This window comes from Hylobates moloch, unplaced genomic scaffold (assembly GCF_009828535.3).
Source record: "Hylobates moloch isolate HMO894 unplaced genomic scaffold, HMol_V3 SCAFFOLD_12, whole genome shotgun sequence".
In the NCBI taxonomy this organism is placed as follows: domain Eukaryota; kingdom Metazoa; phylum Chordata; class Mammalia; order Primates; family Hylobatidae; genus Hylobates; species Hylobates moloch.
In genome coordinates this window covers 26,580,557-26,604,590 of record NW_026652287.1, presented here as the reverse complement: position 1 = coordinate 26,604,590, position 24,034 = coordinate 26,580,557, and the positions used below count along the sequence as shown (strand labels likewise).

The window sequence follows — 24,034 nt, the reverse complement described above, 5'->3', positions numbered from 1 at the left end:
TTGTGCAACCATCACCACTATCCATTTACAGAACTTTTGCATCTTCCCAAACCGAAACCCCGTACCCATTAATTAATTGGTGCATTTTGCCTTGTCTTTTCTAATAGGATTTTTCTTTCTGTTGATTTGTATGAGCTCATTTTAAATTAGAGAGAACAGCCCTTTGTCTTCTGCCAATTTATTTTTTATTAATTCTATTTGTTGGTGATTTTTTAAAATCTGTTCAGAAAAATAAAAATTTTCCATGGAATCATAAAATCGTGTTTGGATTATAAAATCCTTTATGATTTGACTGTTGCCGTCTTGAAAGTCTTCAACATCTCAATGTTATGAATATCTGCACTTACATTTTCTTCTAAGTTTTTGTTAACATTTTAATATTTAATCAACAAAAGATTCACTTACATGTATTTTTTCCCCAAACGGGTAATCAGCTCTTCAAACATTATTTACTAGACAGGCCATCCTTCCCCTACTAACGTAAATGTCATCTTTTCATACTAAATTTCTCCATGCGCTTGGTATTTACTCCTACATCGTCCATCTAGTGCTTTTGAGAATTTTCAACACTTCCATTACACGTATGTACCATCATTTATTTAATCAATCTTCTATTAGTAGGCATTTGAGACGTTTCCTGCTCTTCCATACTAAACAAAGCATATAATTTTGGACTACATTAAATAATTCTCCGCCTGTAGTCCCAGCTACTCGGGAGGCTGAGGCAGGAGAATGGCGTGAACCCCGGGGGGCGGAGCCTGCAGTGAGCCGAGATTGCGCCACTGCACTCCAGCCTGGGCGACAGCGAGACTCTGCCTCAAAAAAAAAAAAAAAAAAAAAAAAAATAATTCTCTGCCTCAGTGGTTCAAGTTGCGTAAATTATACGTTTACACTTTTCTTCGGATTACTTTTAAAATGACAACCACTATGTTTTGCTGGTCTCAATTACCAGAGAATTGGCAAGAAACCTGACAGCTGGGGCTTAGGATTCCCTGCGCCAGACCTCCGAGCTACACCAGGGGGCGTACTTTCCTTACTCGGCCTCGGCCACATCCGGGTTCCACCGCAGATTCAGGCAGGGAGCAGGCGGAACCTTTCTGCCGCGTCTGTAGCTAACACGCACGCCGGGGACAGTTTAGGCCTCCGCGCACCGTTCTGCGGGAGTCTTGCAGTTTGCTTGGTGCAGGGAAGGCGGGCGCGGAGGTTCTGTTTCTTCCTCCTTCGTGAGCAGCATGGACGTGCTAGCGGAGGAGTTTGGGAACCTGACTGCGGAGCAGCTGGCGGCGCCGATCCCGACTGTAGAGGTCAGAGCCAGGCACTCAGGGAGCGAGCGTCAGGGGCCGGGATGCGCCCTGAGGGGACGTTGCACGGAGTGCTCCGGCCGCCAAACGTGGCGGGCTGGATTTTTGTGCGCATGCGCCGGGCTTCTGCGCATGCTCAGTGCGTCGCGCGCGCGAGTCTTTTACCAGAGCCGGCCTCCGCGTGCGCGAGTGAAGCGTGATGCCAGAGGACCTGTCAGCCGCTGCGGGGGCCGAGAGCCCCGCTGCTGGCTCTCGGGTTGGAGCTCTTCCAGCATAGGTTTGCGTGGGGAGGACTGGCCCTCGCACTTACTGTGGGGGACGTATTGTATATTTGCAGTCTCATAGAGGACATGGGGCCAGGGAGCTCAGGCCACTTGCATGAGGCACCACAGCCGGCTGTCGGGGTAAAACCATATCGTCTGAATTCCAAGCTAGTCATCTTTCCTTTTAACCTGAAGTTCAAGTTTGGGTTGCAGGGGAATTTTAAACGCCCTGAATATTTACTAAAGAATTTGCCTGTGTGTTTTCTGGGGGAGAGACTCCACAGCTTTCATCAGCTTCTCAGAAGTTAAGGACAGCTGCCCAATGAAGTGCGGCTGTCGACATGTTTTGTTATCTGATAAGGCACATATTATAATCTCTCTGAGCCTCAAAATCTACACTGATGTGGAATAGGGAAGTGGTGAGGTGGCCGGAGAAGATAGCAAAGGAGAGATTTCAGGGAGAGAGAACAGGATACTTGAAACCTGCTCGGCAAGACCATTGGATGTTTTTAAGGAAGGAAAGTAAATCCAGTAGCATTAGAATGAAGAAAAATAGGGGAGAAGAGATAAAAGACAGGGTTATGTAAGGGTCTTGATTATGAAAAGTTTCAATGAACATCTGACAGAGCTTGGACTTTGTCTTGGAGCAGAGCTTTTGAAGGGTTTAAGCAGGAAAGTGACATGATCAGTAAGTCTATCGGATTATAAGAACCTCCTTGGCTAGGCATGGTGGCTCACACCTGTAATACCAGCAGTTTGGGAGGCCATGGCGGGCGGATCACTTGGGCTCAAGAGTTTGAGAACAGCATGGGCGACATGGCAAGACCCTATTTCTACAAATAATACAAAAATTAGCCGGGTGTGGTGGTGTGCACTTGTTGTCCCAGCAAATCAGGAGGCTGAGGTGGAAGGATCACTTGAGCCTGGAAGGTCGAGGCTGCAGTGAGCCGTGATTGTGCTACTGCACTCCAGCCTGGGTGACTGAGACCTTGTCTCAAGGAAAACAAAACCTCTTAATAATAATTTGACAAGTTAAGGAAGTTGAATTAGCAGTTCCATCAGATTCAGTCTATGAGTGCATGCAATAGGCTGCTGATCATCAGGCAAAACTATTTTTTTTTTTTTTTTTTTTTGAGACAGAGTCTAGCTCTGTCGCCCAGGCAGGAGTGCAGTGGTGTGATCTCGTCTCACTGCAACCTCTGCCTCCCGGGTTCAAGCGATTCTCCTGCCTCAGCCTCCCAAGTAGCTGAGATTACAGGCGCCCACCATCACCCCCAGCTAATTTTTGTATTTTTAGTAGAGATGGGGTTTCACTGTGTTGGCCATGCTGGTCTCGAACTCCTGACCTCATGATCCGCCGCCTCGGCCTCCCAAAGTGCTGGGATTACAAGCGTGAGCCACCGTGCCCAGCTGCAAAACTGTATTTTAATCGTGAAAAGTGAATATCAAAGAGCCAGCATTCACTGAGCGCTTGCTAATGTGCCAGGTTCTATTTAACCACAACATGCATTATGTTATTTAATCCTCTGAAATAAGTACTATTTTCACCCCCATTTTGCCAGAGAGGCCCAAAGATATTAATTAAATAGCCTTGAATTAGAAGCCTGGTAAGTGGCTAATCTGGAATTTGGACTCTTGTCAGTCTGACTCAAGTCTTCATCCCTAACTGCTATCGGACTGCTTCTCCAGAGAGCTGAAGAAATAAGCCTGGGAGATTTCTATTTCTTATCTGAATTTACATAACTATGAAGTGATTAGTGCTATAATTCCAGCCTTCTGATTCAAGAATAACAGTTCCTCTTCCTGCACTCTGCATCCAATCCACCATCACCTCTAAAAAGTCTTGAGTTCTTAATCTATGCATATCTGAAACTTCATTCTCACAGTTTTCCAGCCCAGAACCACTGTCCTCCCTTACATCCTAATTGGCCTACCTGGCACCTGACTTGTCCCAATCCAGTCTGTTCCTTGCTCTGCAGCCAGAGCTGTCCGTTTAAACACACAAACATGGTTATGTTGCTCCCTTGGTTAAAATTCTTCAATCTCTGCCTATTGCTCTTAGGGCAAAATCTAGTGTTTACCACGTTTGTAATAAATTTCCTCAGTCTGACCAGCGCTTGCTTCTCTAGTCTCTTTTCCCATGATTTCCCCCCTCTCCCTCCCCTGAGATCTTTCTACTCTGCTCATACAGTTTCTTCTGGATCGCTCTCCCTTTCCTATTTGTAGATTAAATCCCACATATCTATAATATAACTTCCCTAGGAAGGCCTTTCCCAATTCTCCCAGAAGATGGTAGATCTCTGGTACTTGCTGCCATTTCCTTTTAAATTGAGATATTAAAATATTTACTTAAACTTTCCAACTTCAGTGTTTTCACTGAAACTTTTTCTAGATAGGAGCTCAGTTTTACTTGAACTGGCCATGCCTGGTGTGTATTTTTTTGTGCTTATGGTAGCACAGCAGCAGGGTAGTGTGGTAGAAACAACACAAGCTTTGGAGCCAATTAAACAGTTATTTGTTGAATAAATATTTGTCAGTATTACTGAGTACTTACCTGGTGGTGTATTATTCACAGGGTTTATACAAGTTCAAAAAATGTGTTTCCTGCCTCCCAGTGTGTTATAGGCTTATAGAGAGAGAGACGTAACCAGGTGGAATAACATGCAATAGGTACTGTGATACAAGTAGTCGAGGGGTATTTTGGTATTACAAATGGTAGCTGGGATGTGATGCCTGAACTGAGTTTGCCAGATGTGGATGAAGTGTGGTGGTGGGGAAGCATTCCAGATAGAAGGAGGAGGCGTAGGCACAAGTACAGCTGCAAGCACAGCATATGATGTATGCCTTGCTGTGGGGTTAAGACATGGTGAAGAGGGTGGGGAGACACTGAAGAGTTGTAGAGAATGAGGTGCTCAGCTGTGCACATGAGGATATGTAAACTGGCTTTAGTGCTGAGCATTGAAAGGGATAAGCAGGAAGAGTAGTAAGAAAGTATTGCCGCAGACCAGCTGAAAGATTATGAGGGCCTCAACTGGCACAGGAGCAGAGGATAAATGCAAGGAAGGTTAAAAGGAGGTCAACTCAGTAGAATTTTTGTTTTCCTGTCGATTAAGAGGAGTCAGAAAGTTAAGACTCCCGCATATCTAATTTGGGATTGACTGGGATAAATGGTGATATTCATTGAGATTGGGAATGGAGCTGGGGGAAGATTTTATTTTGGACATACTGAGTTTAAGTAGCCTCTGAGGCTGTAAGGTATCACTGCCCAGTCAATAGTTGAAGGGGACAGGCCCATACCCAGTAGCTTACTGCAGCAGTGATATTCACTCACTCATTTATTTATTCATTCAGTATTTATTTGAGTCTTTTATGTGCCAGGCACTGTGGTAAACAGGATAGACAGGGTCACTGCCCTTGAAAGAGCCCACATTTGGAACTGGGGGACTGTGGGATGAGATGGGGGAAGCTAAACAACACTTTCAAACAGTGTTGTTTGAAATCCTCCATTCCCAGCCCTACTTGAGAAAAGACATCGCCAGGGATAGAACTTTGAAGAACACCAACATTTACAGGGTGGCAGAGAAAAAGAGGTGTGAGAAGGCCCAGCCAGAGGAAGGAAAGACATAAGAGAATGATACCACAGAGTGTTATAAGACAGTGATCGGCATGGCCAAATACTGTGGAAAGGGAGTGTGAGGGGTATCAAGGGAGGTCTTTTGAAGTAGCAGCCTTGGTGACCTCTGTCGAGCTGTTTCACTGGCAGGTTGGTCAGAGTCCTGACTATAATGGAATGAAGGAGTGGGAAGTGAGGAACAGAGAAGCTAAATACGGAGTAATTTGGGAGAGATCGTAAGCTGAAGGGCAGGGAAGAAAGTAGTCAGAGGAGCTGCTGAGTCAAGGAAATTAAAAAAAATTTTTTTTTAAATGGGAAGATTTGAATACTTTACCAGTTTTAAGTAGAACAGGTTGAATATCAAGGACTGAACTGGGGCAAAGTTTCCAGTCTTCAGGAGAAGGTTGGCAGGATTGTGTCCGTGGCGGAAGGGTTAGCCTCAGACCAAGGAATGGATGGTCCTTCCTTTGAAATGGGAGGGAACAAGTATAAGAAGGGGTGTAGAGAGAGGAATTTGAAGATGTGGGAGTATTAGCTCATAGGGCTGCCATAACAAAGTAACCACAAACTAGGTGGCTTAAACAACAGAAATTTATTTTCTCATAGTTCTGGAGGTTAGAAGTCTGAGATCAGGGTGACAGCAGAGCCAGCTCCTTCTGAGGGCTATGAGAGAGGATCTGCTCTGTGCCCTCCCCTACTACAGGTGTTTGCTGGCAATCTTTGGCATCCCTTGGCTTGCAGAAGCTTCATTGACACTTCTACCTTCATTTTCACATGGCATTGTCCCTGTGTGCAATTTCTCTTTTTTATAAGGACACCAGTTGTATTGGATTAGGGCTCACCCTAATGACTCATTTTACTTAATCACCTTTGTCAAGACCCCATCTTCAAAAACAGTCACATTCTGAGATACTGGGGGTTAGGACTTTAGCATATGAATTTTGAGAGGGACACAATTCAACCTATATCATTGTCATTCTTCTATTTTTAAATTTAGGTGTAATTTATATAATAAAATGTATGGATACTAGATATTCAGTTATATTGGTTTTATAGTTATGTGCTCTATGTGGACATTGCATCACTCCAGAAAGTTCCCTTATGACCCTTTTCAGTCTGTCCCCCCAACCACCTTTTGATTTCCATCATCATAGATTAGCTTTGCCTGCCTCCCTTGTTTTTGACTATAGCCAGGGGTCTGCCACCTTCCCTGGCCACTCCTTGGTCTCCTTTGCTGGAGCTGCCTTCTGCCCCTCCTCTCTAATTGTTGGATTGTTCTTGGTTGGTCTCACTTTGTGGAACTCTTCTCCATCTACATTCCATAGGTGATCTCGTCCATCACATGCCTTTAATTGCCATCCACTTGTTAATCTCTCCCTAGTTTATATCTCCAGGCCACTCCATTCCCGAATTCAAGACTCATTTGTTGCCTCCTTGACATTTCCACCTGAGTGTCTAATGGAGATCTCAGGCTTAACACACCCAAACCAAATTTCTAGTAGCCCCTCCACACCTAAACCTGCTATTCCTACAATGTTCCTCATCTCTGTCAATTGTAACTCTATCCCTCTAGTTGCTCAGGCAATGTAGGAAGCAATCACCATATGTGCCATCCTTCTGTAGCCCTGAGATGAGCTTTGACCAGACAGTAGTTGAGAGAGAATAGGAGGGAGAAAGAACTCCCTTTGGGTCTTGAGACCTAGCTCTCCCACCAGACTCTCTGAGCCTTATTTTCCTTTTCTCAAACTGGCAAACTTCACTTAGGAAGTGTCATGAGAATAAAATAAAGGATTGAAAAGTGCTTAAAATCTTGAGTCATCAAGAAGAGATTAAGTTATATTCTGTTTAGGAAACCTGTAGTGTATGTATGTATGTGTATACATATTTATATGCATATGCACACGTGATTTCCATAAAAATGTTTTAAAATTCTTCTTTTTTTTTTATTTACTTTCCTTTGCTTATTTTGGAACATTAAAATAACTTAGGAAAGTACTGTTGCTGGTACAGAGTTCTGATATTCTTCTTGTTTTGGCTCACAGGAAAAATGGAGGCTGCTTCCAGCATTTTTAAAGGTAATTGTTTCACATTTAATAATAATTGGTTATTTTTCAGATGAAAAAGTCAAGAAATAAGCCATTTTTTAAGGATTAAATTTTTGTCATGAACATTTTTTGATTTTGTTTAGCTATGTTAGGAAATACAAGGAGTTATAAGGCAAAATCCCTGCCTGAAAGGTGCCGGTTTGGAGAGTGGTAGTCTAATTTTAGAGAGAAGTAGTACATGCATAGTAGCATGGCACATGATTAAAAACCAAAGTGCTATCAGCAAAAGAGCAGTGGTCAGAGAAGGCCACCCAAATGAAGTGAGACATAAACCACATCTTAAGAGAAGAAGGTTTAAGCTGAAAGCTGGGTGCAGAGAGCGTGGCTCAATCAAGGTGTTCAAGAGGAGCCTCCACAGGGTCTGCAGGAAATAGCGACCAGTCAGGAGGAGCTGCTGAATATGATATGATGTGGTGTCGGGCCTCAATTCAATTTCCAAGAGCTTATGCTAAGGAGTAGTGAGTACCACAGCGAGAGACCACTTGGCACCTGCTAGGATAGCTATAATCAAAATCAAATGTTAATAAGGGTGTGGAGGAATGGGAACTATCATGCTCCACTGGTGGTAATGTAAAGTGTTATAGCCACTTTGGAAAACAGGCTGGCAGTTTCTCAAATGGTTAAACAAAAAGTTACCACATCCTCCAGCAATTCCACTCCTAGATATCTGCCCAAGAGAAATGAAAACATGTGTCCATGCAGAAACCTGTACACAAATGCTCATAGCAGTATTATTCATAATATCCAAGAGTAGAAACAATGCAAATGGACATCAGCTGCTGGATGGATACACAAAATGGGATGTATCTGTACAACAGAGTATTATTTGGCAATAAAAAGAAATCAAGTACTATTACCTGCTGCAACATGGATGAATCTTGAAAGCATTGTGCTAAGTGAAAGAATGGAGACTTGAAAAATGAGGCCAGGCGTGGTGGCTCATGCCTCTAATCCCAGCACTTTGGGAGGCTGAGGTGGGCGGATCACGAGGTCAGGAGTTTGAGACCACCCTGGCCAACATAGTGAAACCTCGTCTCTACTAAAGATACAAAAAATCACCTGGGTGTAGTGGCAGGCCCCTGTAATCCCAGCTACTTGGGAGGATAAGGCAGGAGAATAGCTTGAACCTGGGAGGCAGAGGTTGCAGTGAGCCGAAATCGCGCCACTGCACTCCAGCCTGGTCGATAGTGTGAGATTCCATCTCAAAAAAAGAAAAATGAGTAGAGTTTTGTCTCTACTCATTTTGAACTCCACTCTAGAGTTCAGTTGGGTGTTATGGGCAGAGGGGAGAGTGCTGGGAAATGAGGCTGGGAAAGTTGTCAGGGCTAGATTCCTGATCAGATTTGAAAGCCATGTTAAGGATTTGGCTTTTCTTCTAAAAGCCATAGGAAGCTATTGAGGAGTTTCTAAGTCGGGGAGTAACCAAGAATCAAATAAAATGGTCGTAAGGTCAAGAAATTTCTTTTTCCCCCTAAGAGACCAGGTCTTGCTACATTGCCCAGGCTGGATTTGAACTCCTGAGTTTGAGTGATTCCCCTGCCTCTGCGTCCCGAGTAGCTGTGACTGTAGGAATGTGACACCTTGCCCGGCCTTTTTGTTATTTTTTAAAAGGAGCTGCACATAAATGGAGAAGAAGGTGCTGGGTGCTGGGCACAGTGGCTCACGCTTGTAATCCCAGCACTTTGGGAGGCTGAGACAGGCGGATCATTTGAGGTTGGGAGTTTGAGACTGACTAGCCTGACCAACATGGTGTAACCCTGTTTCTACTAAAAATGCAAAAATTAGCTGGGCATGGTGGCAGGCACCTGTAATCCCAGCTACTCAGAAGGGTGAGGCACCTGAACTGCTTGATGCAGGGAGGCGGACGTTGCAGTGAGCCGAGATCGCACCACTGTACTCCATCCTGGGCAATAGAGCGAGACTCTGTCTCAAAAAAAAAAAAACACTAAGATACAAATACACACATTAGCCCAGGCCAGAATCATCAATATCACTGTCTTCCACCTCCATGCCTTGTCCCACTGGAGGGTCTTCATGGACAGTAACACACATGGAGCTATCATCTTCTATGATAACAATGCCATCTTCTAGAATACTTCCTGAAGGACCTACCGGAGGCTTTTCTTGAAGAGGGGTCACTCTTTTCAGAAATACACTCTCTGAAATCAAATCAAGTCATAAGTCATTAGGCGATAGGAATTTTTCAGCTCCATTATAATCTTATAGGACTACTGTCAGATATGTGGTCCGTAGTTGAATGAAATGTTGTTATATGGCACGTGACCATATATTCATGTACTCATATTTTGATTTCCGAGAGTCAGATTGCTTCTCAAGGAGGAAAACTCTCAAGGATATACTAGTAAGATGATGCAGAAATGGAATGAGAACGCATTAATGAAAAGATTTACTAAATAAAATTCATGTTTTTTTTTCTCACTTTGGTTTTGATAAAAATTTGATGTTCACCTATTATTAGATTCCATTATATGATTTATTATTTTGTTGCTAACCTGTTTACTTTCTCTTTCTATCTGTTTAGGTGAAAGGCCTTGTGAAACAGCATATAGATTCATTTAATTATTTCATTAATGTAGAGGTAAGCATCAGATGTTAGAAATAGACATAAACTAAGGATTCATTGGAAGCCAGAGTCTTTGCTAATGTTGCATTTTCCACTGCAGATAAAGAAGATAATGAAAGCCAATGAAAAGGTTACAAGTGACGCTGACCCTATGTGGTACTTAAAGTAAGGAACCAACTATTCTTTTTTTTTTTTTAAATTATTATTATACTTTAGGTTTTAGGGTACATGTGCACAATGTGCAGGTTTGTTACATATGTATCCATGTGCCATGTTGATTTCCTGCACCCATTAACTCGTCATTTAGCATTAGGTATATCTCCTAATGCTATCCCTTCCCGCTCCCCCAACCCCACAACAGTCCCCGGAGTGTGATATTCCCCTTCCTGTGTCCATGAGTTCTCATTGTTCAATTCCCACCTATGAGTGAGAACATGCGGTGTTTGGTTTTTTGTCCTTACGATAGTTTACTGAGAATGATGTTTTCCAATTTCATCCATGTCCCTACAAAGGACATGAACTCATCATTTTTTATGGCTACATAATATTCCATGGTGTATATGTGCCACATTTTCTTAATCCAGTCTATCGTTGGACATTTGGGTTGGTTCCAACTCTTTGCTATCGTGAATAGTGCCACAATAAACATACGTGTGCATGTGTCTTTATAGCAGCATGATTTATAGTCCTTTGGGTATATACCCAGGAATGGGATGACTGGGTCGAATGGTATTTCTAGTTCTAGATCCCTGAGGAATCACCACACTGACTTCACAATGGTTGAACTAGTTTACAGTCCCACCAACAGTGTAAAAGTGTTCCTATTTCTCCACATCCTCTCCAGCACCTGTTGTTTCCTGATTTTTTAATGATGGCCATTCTAACTGGTGTGAGATGGTATCTCACTGTGGTTTTGATTTGCATTTCTCTGATGGCCAGTGATGATGAGCATTTCTTCATGTGTTTTTTGGCTGCATAAATGTCTTCTTTTGAGAAGTGTCTGTTCATGTCCTTTGCCCACTTTTTGATGGGGTTGTTTGTTTTTTTCTTGTAAATTTGTTTGAGTTCATTGTAGATTCTGGATATTAGCCCTTTGTCAGATGAGTAGGTTGCAAAAATTTTCTCCCATTCTGTAGGTTGCCTGTTCACTCTGATGATAGTTTCTTTTGCTGTGCAGAAGCTCTTTAGTTTAATTAGATCCCATTTGTCAATTTTGGCTTTTGTTGCCATTGCCTTTGGTGTTTTAGACGTGAAGTCCTTGCCCACGCCTATGTCCTGAATGGTATTGCCTAGGTTTTCTTGTAGGATTTTAATGGTTTTAGGTCTAACATTTAAGTCTTTAATCCATGTTGAATTAATTTTTGTATAAGGTGTAAGGAAGGGATCCAGTTGCAGCTTTCTACATATGGCTAGCCAGTTTTCCCAGCACCATTTATTAAATAGGGAATCCTTTCCCCATTTCTTGTTTTTGTCAGGTTTGTCAAAGATCAGATAGTTGTAGATATGCGGCATCATTTCTGAGGGCTCTGTTCTGTTCCATTGATCTATGTCTCTGTTATGGTACCAGTACCATGCTGTTTTGGTTACTGTAGCCTTGTAGTATAGTTTGAAGTCAGGTAGTGTGATGCCTCCAGCTTTGTTCTTTTGGCTTAGGATTGACTTGGCGATGCGGGCTCTTTTTTGGTTCCATATGAACTTTAAAGTAGTTTTTTCCAATTCTGTGAAGAAAGTCATTGGTAGCTTGATGGGGATGGCATTGAATCTATAAATTACCTTGGGCAGTATGGCCATTTTCACAATATTGATTCTTCCAACCCATGAGCATGGAATGTTCTTCCATTTGTTTGTATCCTCTTTTATTTCATTGAGCAGTGGTTTGTAGTTCTCCTTGAAGAGGTCCTTCACATCCCTTGTAAGTTGGATTCCTAGGTATTTTATTCTCTTTGAAGCAATTGTGAATGGGAGTTCACTCATGATTTGGATCTCTGTGTGTCTGTGATTGGTGTACAAGAATGCTTGTGATTTTTGTACATTGATTTTGTATCCTGAGATCCTGAGACTTTGCTGAAGTTGCTAATCAGCTTAAGGAGATTTTGGGCTGAGACAATGGGGTTTTCTAGATATACAATCATGTCATCTGCAAACAGGGACAATTTGACTTCCTCTTTTCCTAATTGAATACCCTTTATTTCCTTCTCCTGCCTGATTGCTCTGGCCAGAACTTCCAGCACTATGTTGAAAAGGAGTGGTGAGAGAGGGCATCGCTGTCTTGTGCCAGTTTTCAGAGGGAATGCTTCCAGTTTTTGCCCATTCAGTATGATATTGGCTGTGGGTTTGTCATAGATAGCTCTTATTATTTTGAGATACGTCCCATCAATACCTAATTTATTGAGAGTTTTTAGCATGAAGAGATGTTGAATTTTGTCAAAGGCCTTTTCTGCATCTATTGAGATAATCATGTGGTTTTTGTCTTTGGTTCTGTTTATATGCTGGATTACATTTATTGATTTGCGTATGTTGAACCAGCTTTGCATCCCAGGGATGAAGCCCACTTGATTATGGTGTATAAGCTTTTTGATGTGCTGCTGGATTCGGTTTGCCAGTATTTTATTGAGGATTTTTGCATCAATGTTCATCAAGGATATTGGTCTGAAATTCTCTTTTTTGGTTATGTCTCTGCCAGGCTTTGGTATCAGGACAATGCTGGCCTCATAAAATGTGTTAGGGAGGATTCCCTCTCTTTCTATCAATTGGAATAGTTTCAGAAGGAATGGTACCAGTTCCTCCTTGTACCTCTGGTAGAATTCGGCTGTGAATCCATCAGGTCCTGGACTCTTTTTGGTTGGTAAGCTATTGATTATTGCCACAATTTCAGAGCCTGTTATTGGTCTATTCAGAGATTCAACTTCTTCCTGGTTTAGTCTTGGGAGGGTGTATTTGTCAAGGAATTTATCCATTTCTTCTAGATTTTCTAGTTTATTTGCATAGAGGTGTTTGTAGTATTCTCTGATGGTAGATTGTATTTCTGTGGGATCGGTGGTGATATCCCCTTTTTCATTTTTTATTGCATCTATTTGATTCTTCTCTCTTTTCTTCTTTATTAGTCTTGCTAGCAGTCTATCAATTTTGTTGATCTTTTCAAAAAACCAGCTCCTGGATTCATTAATTTTTTGAAGGATTTTTTGTGTCTCTATTTCCTTCAGTTCTGCTCTGATTTTAGTTATTTCTAGCCTTCTGCTAGCTTTTGAATGTGTTTGCTCTTGCTTTTCTAGTTCTTTTAATTGTGATGTTAGGGTGTCAATTTTGGATCTTTCCTGCTTTCTCTTGTGGGCATTTAGTGCTATAAATTTCCCTCTACACACTGCTTTGAATGTGTCCCAGAGATTCTGGTATGTTGTGTCTTTGTTCTCGTTGGTTTCAAAGAACATCTTTATTTCTGCCTTCATTTCATTATGTACCCAATAGTCATTCAGGAGCAGGTTGTTCAGTTCCATGTAGTTGAGCGGTTTTGAGTGAGTTTCTTAATCCTGAGTTCTAGTTTGATTGCACTGTGGTCTGAGAGACAGTTTGTTATAATTTCTGTTCTTTTACATTTGCTGAGGAGAGCTTTACTTCCAACTATGTGGTCAATTTTGGAATAGGTGTGGTGTGGTGCTGAAAACAATGTATATTCTGTTGATTTGGGGTGGACAGTTCTGTAGATGTCTATTAGGTCCACTTTGTGCAGAGCTGAGTTCAATTCCTGGATATCCTTGTTAACTTTCTGTCTCGTTGATCTGTCTAATGTTGACAGTGGGGTGTTAAAATCTCCCATTATTATTGTGTGGGAGTTTAAGTCCCTTTGTAGGTCACTGAGGACTTGCTTTATGAATCTGAGTGCTCCTCTGTTGGGTGCATATATATTTGGGATAGTTAACTCTTCTTGTTGAATTGATCCCTTTACCATTATGTAATGGCCTTCTTTGTCTCTTTTGATCTTTGTTGGTTTAAAGTCTATTTTATCAGAGACTAGGATTGCAACCCCTGCCTTTTTTTGTTTTCCATTTGCTTGATAGATCTTCCTCCATCCCTTTATTCTGAGTCTATGTGTGTCTCTGCACGTGAGATGGGTTTCCTGAATACAGCACACTGATGGGTCCTGACTCCTTATCCAGTTTGCCAGTCTGTGTCTTTTAATTGGAGCATTTAGCCCATTTACATTTAACGTTAATATTGTTATGTGTGAATCTGATCCTGTCATTATGATGTTAGTTGGTTATTTTGCTCGTTAGTTGATGCAGTTTCTTCCTAGCCTCGATGGTCTTTACAATTTGGCATGTTTTTGCAGTGGCTGGTACCGGTTGTTCCTTTCCATGTTTAGTGCTTCCTTCAGGAGCTCTTTTAGGGCAGGCCTGGTGGTGACAAAATCACTCAGCGTTTGCTTGTCTGTAAAGTATTTTATTTCTCCTTCACTTATGAAGCTTAGTTTGGCTGGATATGAAATTCTGGGTTGAAAATTCATTTCTTTAAGAATGTTGAGTATCGGCCCCCACTCTCTTCTGGCTTATAGAGTTTCTGCCGAGAGATCAGCTGTTAGTCTGATGGGCTTCCCTTTGTGGGTAACCCGACCTTTCTCTCTGGCTGCCCTTAACATTTTTTCCTTCATTTCAACTTTGGTGAATCTGACAATTATGTGTCTTGGAGTTGCTCTTCTCGAGGAGTATCTTTGTGGCGTTCTCTGTATTTCCTGAATCTGAATGTTGGCCTGCCTTGCTAGATTGGGGAAGTTCTCCTGGATAATATCTTGCAGAGTGTTTTCCAACTTGGTTCCATTGTCCCCATCATTTTCAGGTACACCAATCAGACATAGGTTTGGTCTTTTCACATAGTCCCAAATTTCTTGGAGGCTTTGTTCGTGTCTTTTTATTCTTTTTTCTCTAAACTTCCCTTCTTGCTTCATTTCATTCATTTCATCTTCCATCAGGGATACCCTTTCTTCCAGTTGATCGCATCTGCTACCGAGGCTTCTGCAATCTTCGCGTAGTTCTCGAAACTTGGCTTTCAGCTCCATCAGCTCCTTTAAGCCCTTCTCTCCATTGGTTATTCTAGTTATCCATTCTTCTAATTTTTTTTCAAAGTTTTTAACTTCTTTGCTATTGTTTTGAATTTCCTCCCGTAGCTCAGAGTAGTTTGATCGTCTGAAGCCTTCTTCTCTCAACTCGTCAAAGTCATCCTCCATCCAGCTTTGTTCTGTTGCTGGTGAGGAACTGCGTTCCTTTGGAGGAGGAGAGGTGCTCTGCTTTTTAGAGTTTCCAGTTTTTCTGCTCTGTTATTTCCCCATCTTTGTTGTTTTATCTACTTTTGGTCTTTGATGATGGTGATGTACAGATGGGTTTTTGGTGTGGATGTCCTTTCTGATTGTTAGTTTTCCTTCTACCAGACAGGATTCTCAGCTGCAGGTGTGTTGGAGTTTACTAGAGGTCCACTCCAGACCCTGTTTGGCTGGGTGTCAGCAGCGGTGGCTGCAGAACAGCGGATTTTTGTGAGACCACAAATTCAGCTGTCTGATAGTTCCTCTGGAAGTTTTGTCTCAGAGGAGTACCTGGCCGAGTGAGGTGTCAGTCTGTCCCTACTGGGGGGGTGCCTCCCAGTTAGGCTGCTCAGGGGTGAGGGACCCACTTTAGGAGGCAGTCTGTCCGTTCTCAGATCTCCAGCTGCGTGCTGGGAGAATCACTACTCTCTTCAAAGCTGTCAGTCAGACAGGGACATTTAAGTCTGTGGAGGTTCCTGCTGACTTTTTGTTTGTCTGTGCACTGCCCCCAGAGGTGGAGCCTACAGAGGCAGGCAGGCCTCCTTGAGCTGTGTTGGGCTCCACCCAGTTCAAGCTTCCTGGCTGCTTTGTTTACCTAAGCAAGCCTGGGCAATGGCGGGCGCCCCTTCCCCAGCCTCGCTGCCGCCTTGCAGCTTGATCTCAGACTGCTGTGCTAGCAGTCAGCGAGACTCCGAGACTCCGTGGGCATAGGACCCTCCGAGCCAGGTGCGGGACACAATCTCCTAGTGTGCCGCTTTCCAGGCCCGTTGGAAAAGCGCAGTATTAGGGTGGGACTGACCCGATCTTCCAGGTGCCGTCTGTTACCCCTTTCTTTGACTAGGAAAGGGAACTCCCTGACCTCTTGCACTTCCTGAGTGAGGCAATGCCTCGCCCTGCTTTGGCTCGCGCAGAGTGCGCTGCACCAACTGTCCTGCACCCACTGTTTGGCACTCCCTAGTGAGATGAAACCAATACCTCAAACAGAAATGCAGAAATCACCCGTCTTCTGTGTCGCTCAGGCTGGGAGCTGGAGACCGGAGCTGTTCCTATTCGGCCATCTTGGCTCCACCCATGAGTCAGAACCAACTATTCTTAATTTGCTATGTGGGTTACGTCTAACATTTTTTAAAGTGCATGAAGTTTCTATCAAAACTCTTTTAAAATCATTGTCTTGGCCTGGCGCAGTGGCTCTTGCCTGTAATAGCAAGCACTTTGGGAGGCCGAGGTGGGCAGATCACTTGGGGTCAGGAGTTCAAGACCAGCCTGGCCAACATGGTGAAACCCTGTCTCTACTAAAAATAGAAAATTAGCCAGGCATGGTGGTGCACATCTGTAATTCCAGATACTCGGGAGGCTGAGGCAGGAGAATCGCTTGAATCCGGGACGGGGAGATTTCAGTGAGCTGAGATTGCACCACTGCACTCCACCTTTTGCAACAGAGTGAGATTCTGACTCAAAAAAATGAAAAATGAAAAAATAAATCATTATCTTTTATTAACTATAAAGTGCTCAAATTAAATTTTTAACTGGCAAATTATAACGAGTTATGGTTGGGAAATTTTTGAAACTATTAGGTTTTAAATATTTAAATTTTTATTTTGAAATAATGTTAAGCTTAAAAGAAAAATTGCAAAAATAGTACAGAGTTCTTCAATATTCTTCACCAAGCCTTCACTGATATTAACATCTTACATAACCATAGCACAGTGATCAAAACCAGGAAGTTAGCACAGATATGATGTTGTCTACTAATCTATAGACCTTATTTGATGTTTTCTCACAAATGTCCTTTTTCTGGTGTAGGAATCAATCCAGAGCTCCGTGTTATGTTTAGTTGTCTTGTATCCTTAGTCTCCTCAATTTTTGAGTCTGTCAGTCTTTCTTGGTCTTTCGTGACATTGGCACTTTTGAACAATCTAGTCAGTATTTGTAGAAGTTCCTTTAATTTGAGTTTGTATGACGTCTGATTGGGTTATATATTTTTGGCAAGAATACCACAGAAGCAATGTTTTATGCTGTTCTCACTGATTCATATTGGGGTTACAGATGCCAATATATTTTATTACTAATGATTTTAACTTTGTTCACTTGATTAAGGTAGGATCTTCCAGATTTCTCCACTGAAAGTTTGCTGTTTTTCGTTTTGTAATTAATAAGTATCTTACAGGGAGATTCTTTGAGACTATGCAAATACCATTTCTCATCATAATTTCACCAACAATTTTAGCATACATTGATGATTCTTACCTATAACAGTTATTATTGTGGGCTTACCTAATGGTGAACCTTTATTTCTATCATTCCTTCTGCATTGATACTGGAATTCTGTACGGAATAGTTTCCTTTTCCCCTCACATATCTCTGTCTATATTAATTTATATCAATTTGGACTCATGGATGTTTTATTTTATTCTATGAGTACTATCATGTGTATATATCCAGTACTGTCATTTTTCTGTTGTTCAGACTGTTTCAGCTTTGACCATAGGGAGACCCTTCAGATTGACTCTGGTGTCCTTTCAAGATGCCACCATTATTTTTTGAGCACTCCTTTGCCTTCTCGCACCGTAAGATATGGTTCTTCTGGTATGCCCCAGTCCCAGATTGGGAATCCAAGGAGCCCTGGAGTCTCCGTTTTATTGGAAAATAGTATTTAGATTCCCAGATATGGACACTAAGATTTCATCAGGCAGAGCTCAGAAATATGTGTATGTATATGAACAAATGCGTTTAGATACATCTGTATTTCTTTATCCTATCAATTTTTACATATATTAAAAACCATGCAGACTGATACTTCCAATTTCAGTTCAACACTGCAGGACTCATTCTAACCTTTTCCCTTTATTTAACTTTTATCCCAATAATGAGAAATCTGGCTCCCATTATCTGCAAAAATTTTAAAAAAATTTTTTCAATCCTAGACTATACATAAAGTTTCAGAATTGTTAACTCATACCTCTGAGAGATAAAATTTACTAGAGCGTAGGATTTGTGCACTGTCCTTTTTATCTTTAGCCTCTCAATGTCCAATCAAAATATTGTCTCCCAGGGTTACTTACGTTAGTTCTTTTCTTTATTTTTTCAGTATGTGAAACATTATTATGGTTTAAGAGTTAGACTTGCACAAAAAAGTATATTCAGAAAATAGTTGTTCCACTTCCAGTTCCTTCCACCCTGTTCCTAGCCACTCTCCATAGGTAACCAGTCTCATAAGTTTCCGCTTTATCCTTTTTATCCTTCTTTTGCACAAATGAGCGTTTTTTTTTTGTTTGTTTGTTTTTGTTTTTGTTTTTGCCTTTATGGCCTCTTCTTTCTTTTACAAGTGATAGCATATCATCAGTACTCTTTGCACTTTGCTCGCTCATTAAGTATCGTTTTTAGGGAGCTGTATTTCCAGTATTTTTTTAAAGAGATTTGTAATATTTTTTAAAAGATACTTTGATAACATTTCCCTCCTTTGTAAAGCTATATGTACTATCACTTCAAGAAGATCTCCAATTTTAATATTTAATTTGTCATCCTTAGCAAGATAAGCATTTATGAAAATGTAATCTTTGTATTTGGAAGGAAAATAGCCTGTTTGCTTTTATGATCTTTGAAGAAGTATAATTCGTACTGCACTAATTTGCTTTTCAGATATCTTAATATCTATGTTGGGCTTCCTGATGTTGAAGAAAGCTTCAATGTAACTAGACCAGTGTCCCCTCATGAGGTAATTATGAACCTTACTTTAATTGGACTTGTTTGCTTTAAACACGGGGTGCGGGGGACATTCTTTGGAGAAAAAGGGATTAAAGTTCAATGTGGGCCATAATTCTACTACAGAAGGAGCACTTTGAAGTGGTCAGGACCCTGTTGCAGAGAGAAGGAGCAGTAACTGTCAGATTCCTGATTCTCTTTCAGTGCCGTTTGAGAGACATGACATACTCTGCCCCTATTACAGTGGATATTGAATATACCCGAGGCAGCCAGAGGATCATCCGCAATGCCTTACCTATCGGCAGGTGAGAAATGAAGTCCGTATTAGAGCCACACTGCCTGGATTCCAGCCCCATGATGTGACCCCATTTCCTCTGAAAAATGCAGTAAATGCTGCCTATTTCATAGGTCCAATGAGTTGCCATGTGTAAAGCACTTAGAATAACGTCCAGCACATAGTCGTGGTTGTTACTATTTATTAATTGTAAAACCTTTTCTAAGAAGTTGAGGAAAATGTTTCCCTTTCCTACTATAACTCTGAGCTGCTAGGGAAATACTAGGTACGATAGCATTTCAGTGAACTCTCCTGGACAGATCTTCTTGGTGGATTCCAGGTATATTCTGAGATTGAGTTTTCCTGGAATTTAACTTTTTCTCATCTACAAGTATTTAAGGGAGAAGTTACTTATTTGCCTGGTACAAGTTTGGAAATGATAGCATCCACTTGCGTTTTTGCAATCTGCCCTTCCTGATTAGGGAAATATGTTGACTCTCCTTTAGAAATGGACAAAACCCACAATATTATAAGGTCAATAATAGTACTAGACTTTAAACTTAGTCCACATAATTTCTGTTCAAGTGTTTTTCCCCCTCTCAAAAGTGCTAAGAGCACTTTTGAACAAACATCCATTTGTTCAATAAATATATTCCAACTGCCTATCACTTCTTATGTATGATGCTGAGTACTTAGGTGAGTAAAAGATACACAAATATAGTTCCTATTGGCTACCTTCATTCACAGCTGTCAGGGAAGACAGGCATATGTAATTATGGCACCGTTTGGTAAGGGGTCTAGAAGTCCAGAGTTTTATGGGAACATGCAGGTTTAACAAATCCTTCTCCTATACTTCCCTCAGAGGAAGGGGTAATTTGTATTGTTTCTCTCCTCAGTCTTCACTTAGAAAAATAAATAAGGTATTAAAATATTCATCTTGGTTTTAGCAGGACTGTTTATCAGTTTTTTTTGTTTTTTGTTTTTTGTTGTTTTTTTGAGACGGCGTCTTACTCTCACCCAGGCTGGAGTGCAGTGGCGTGATGTTGGCGCACTTACTTGAACCTCTGCCTCCCGGGTTCAAGTAATTCTCCAGCCTCAGCCTCCTGAGTAGCTGGGATTATAGGCATGTGCCACCACACTCAGCTAATTTTTGTATTTTTTAGTAGAGATGGGGTTTTGCCATGTTGGTCAGGCTGGTCTTGAACTCCTGACCTCAGGTGATCCGCCTGCCTTGGCCTCTCAGAGTGCTGGGATTACAGGCATGAGCCACCGCGCCTGGCCTATCAGTGTTAAGATGAGAACTTCTTTCTTTCTTGTATATGGACCATACTTGTGTCCAGTTAAATTTTGGACCATAGCTAAATTATGAACTAGATTGACTATTGTGAAGGAAAGGCAAGAGAGACTGGAGTAAAACATAAATTCATAAGATTGAGGGTTTAAATCCTGGTTTAAAGAGGGGGCATGTAACTAGCATTTGTTGAATACCTGCTATGTGCCATACTATGATAGGCAATGTTGTTTGTTAGCTCCGCATTCGTAAAAACGACCTTTAGTCATTAGAATGCTTATATGTGCTATGCATTATCTAAATTACATATATAATCTCATTTATTTTTTGGAGTAAAAAGATTTTAGTTTAATCCAAATTATATTTGTACTTGGTTAGAAATCAAACAGTGCATAAAAACATTTGATTCAAAACAGTAACCTCCCTCCCTCCCTCCCCTTCCTCACCTTTCATCCCATTCCCAACTTCATGACTATTTCTGTTATTTTTTCTGGGGGTTATTACATCCATAACTTTATTTTGTGTGTGCGTGTGTGTGTTTTGTTTTGTTTTTGTTTTTTTTTTTTTGAGACAGAGTTTCACTCTGTTGCCCAGGCTGGAGTACAGTGGCATGATCTCAGCTCATTGCAACCTCCGCCCCCCAGGTTCAAGTGATTCACCCACCTCAACCTCCTGAGTAGCTGGGATTACAGGCACCCGCCACCACGCCTGGCTAATTTTTTTTTTTTTTAGTAGGGATGGGGTTTCACCACGTTGGCCAGGCTGGTCACGAACTCCTGACCTCATGTGATCCACTCGTCTCAGCCTCCCAAAGTGCAGAGATTACAAGCGTGAGCCACCGTGCATGGCCAATATCCATAACTTTAAATGCAATGCTTTGACCTCTATTTCTTGGTACATTAACTGTAGACATTATTTTTTGCCTCTTCATATACGGGATCTGGCTTAGCTTACCTGTGTCACCCACTTTGCTTCTCCCTTCCTCTTCCAAATTTTCCTTCTTGTTTTTAATTATCTTTTTGGTTACTGTAGTAACTGAAATATTCTTATATCTTCATGTCGTATTACATAACTTTAGTCAGTATGTTCATTTCCCTTGATGTAAAATGAGAATATTCTTATTTCTATCTTCCCATTACGATTTCCTTTTTAACCTGAGTTATTTAGAAGACTTAAGATTTCCCAATTGGTGCTTTATGTCAATTTTTGGAACTTTGTAGAGACCTATTTCTATAAATGTTTCATGTTTATTTGGAAACAAGGGGTATTCTCCAGTTGTTTTGTGCCATTGTCTGTGTTTTTCCTTCAGATCAGACTTGTTAATTGTGTTGTTTAGACGTTTTGTATCAGCATTGCTTTTTGATTTGTTTGTTCTATCAATTACTACAATAGGTATGTTAAAATCTCCCACTATGATGGTGGATTTGTCCATTTTCCTTACGGTTTTGTGTATTTTTGCTTTTTTGAAGCTATGATATTAGGTGCATAGAAGTTTAGAATTGTTAAATCTTCCTAGTAAACTGAACCTTTGATTATTATACATTTATCTTCTTTATCTCTTATAATATTCTTTGCCTTGAATCTTATTTTGTCTGCTCTTAGCATAGCCACATTTGCTTTCTTTTGGTTATATTTCTGGCATATCATTAAAAAAAATTATTGTCTGTTTAATCTTTTATATGGGCTGGGCACAGTGGCTCACACCTGTAATCCCGGCACTTTGGGAGGCTAAGGAGGGCGGATCACCTGAGGTTGGGAGTTCGAGACCAGCCTGGCCAACATAGTGAAACCCCATCTCTACTAAAAATACAAAAATTAACTGGGTGTGGTGGTGCACATCTGTAATCTCAGCTACTTGAGAGGCTGAGGCATGAGAATTGCTTGAACTCTGAAGGCGGAGGTTGCAGTGAGCCGAGATTATGCCACTGTACTACAGTCTGGGCAACGGAGCGAGACTCCATTTCAAAAAAAAAAATTCTCTTAAATGTCCTTATGTTTTGAGTTTAGCTGAAGTAAACTGCGTATGGTTAGATTTTTTAAAAATTTGTCTTGAGAATGTAGTTCATTTGTATTTGTTTTATATATATACATACATATATACATATATTATTTGAATGTATATCTGTCAACTTATTCTATATTTTAAAGCTGTCTAGCTTTTCATGTTTCAGGTTTTTTTCCATTTCTGTTTTTGGATAATGGAAGATTTTTTTTTCTCACCCTTTCCCAACTGATTTAAAAGTCATATACAGTATTTCTGATTGTTTATGTTTACCTTAGAAATTTTGAAATGCAAACTTAACAAAGTTTGAAAATAAAAAATACCTTTATTCTCCTCCTGGCAAGAACAAAGACCTTAGAAAGCTTTAACTTGGATCAAATCAATCACTTTGACTTACATGCTTTTGTTGTACCAAATTTTTGTTCTGTCTTGTTTTGTTTTGGTCTTTTTGAGATAGGGTCTCACTCTGTCACCCAGGCCGGAGTGCAATGGTGCACTCATGGCTCACTGCAGCCTCAATCTCCTGGGCTCAAGTGATCCTCCCACCTCCAGCCTCCCTGGTAACTGGGACTATAAGTACACCACCACACCTGGCTAATTTTTGTATTTTTTGTAGAGACAGGGTTTCGCCACATTGCCCAGGCTGGTCTCAAACCCCTGGGCTCAAGTCATCCACCCGCCTTGGCCTCCCAAAGCATTGGGAATTGCAGGCATGAGCCACCATTCGTGGCATTTTTTTTTTTTTTTGAGATGGAGTCTTGCTCTGTTGCCCTGGCTGGAGTGCAGTGGCGTGATCTTGGCTCACTGCAACCTCCGCCTCCCAGGTACACATGATTCTCCTGCCCCAGCCTCCTGAGTAGCTGGGACTACAGGCGCACACCACCACGCCCAGGCAATATTTTTTGTATTTTTAGTAGAGATGGGGTTTCACCACATTGACCAGGATGGTCTCGATCTCTTGACCTTGTGATCCGCTTGCCTTGGCCTCCCATAGTGCTGGGATTGCAGGCGTAAGCCACCGCACCTGGCCTCCCTGGCATGTTTTTTAAACCTATAAATTAGAAATTGTTATTGTCTTACGAAGTTCACATTTGTTTATATCCACACACATTAGTTTCCATTTTCTTTGCTCACCGTATATTTTTACACGTCAGACTTTTGGTTAGTGTTTATTTTCCATCTTCCTGAAGATGAATTTTTTTTAGAAATTTATTTAGTGAGGGCCTATTAGTACATTAGTAACTTCTCTCAGTTTTTGTCTGAAAATATCTTTATATTGATCTCATTCTGAGTGAATACTTAGCAGAATACACAAATCAAGATTGGCAGTTATTTTCTCTTCAAGCACATTGCTTGTGTGCTTGACGCACACTTCGAGCACATTGCTGTGTGTCATTGATTGTTGTGAAGTTATTGTGCATCCAGTCATCCTTCTCTTTTTGGTAGCCTCCCTTTTTTTCTGGCTGGGTTTTAAACCTTATCTCTAATTTTGGTGTTTAGTATCGACTGTGATGTGCTTAGGTGTAGCTTTCTTTTTATTTGTCTTGTGCAGATGTTACCGTGAGGATTTATGGCTTTCATGTATCCTTAAAAATTTGTAGCTCTTATC

The 24,034-nt window shown here is 41.2% G+C and overlaps 1 protein-coding gene across 2 annotated transcripts in view; it reads left to right on the top strand.

Annotated features, from left to right (window-relative positions):
* The first annotated feature begins 1,080 nt into the window (after positions 1 to 1,080).
* Positions 1,081 to 24,034, top strand: part of POLR3B (RNA polymerase III subunit B) — a 148,560-nt gene continuing 125,606 nt past the window's right edge. The window contains exons 1-6 of one of the 2 annotated variants that reach the window (XM_032168802.2): positions 1,081 to 1,304; positions 7,220 to 7,252; positions 9,825 to 9,881; positions 9,967 to 10,031; positions 18,796 to 18,871; positions 19,063 to 19,163. In XM_032168802.2, the coding sequence (XP_032024693.1) occupies positions 1,233 to 1,304; positions 7,220 to 7,252; positions 9,825 to 9,881; positions 9,967 to 10,031; positions 18,796 to 18,871; positions 19,063 to 19,163 (404 nt within the window). In that variant the 5' untranslated portion in view covers positions 1,081 to 1,232. Of the gene's footprint in view, positions 1,305 to 7,219; positions 7,253 to 9,824; positions 9,882 to 9,966; positions 10,032 to 12,651; positions 12,712 to 18,795; positions 18,872 to 19,062; positions 19,164 to 24,034 lie in introns of those variants that run through there. The other variant, XM_058425560.1, reaches the window with a different exon arrangement.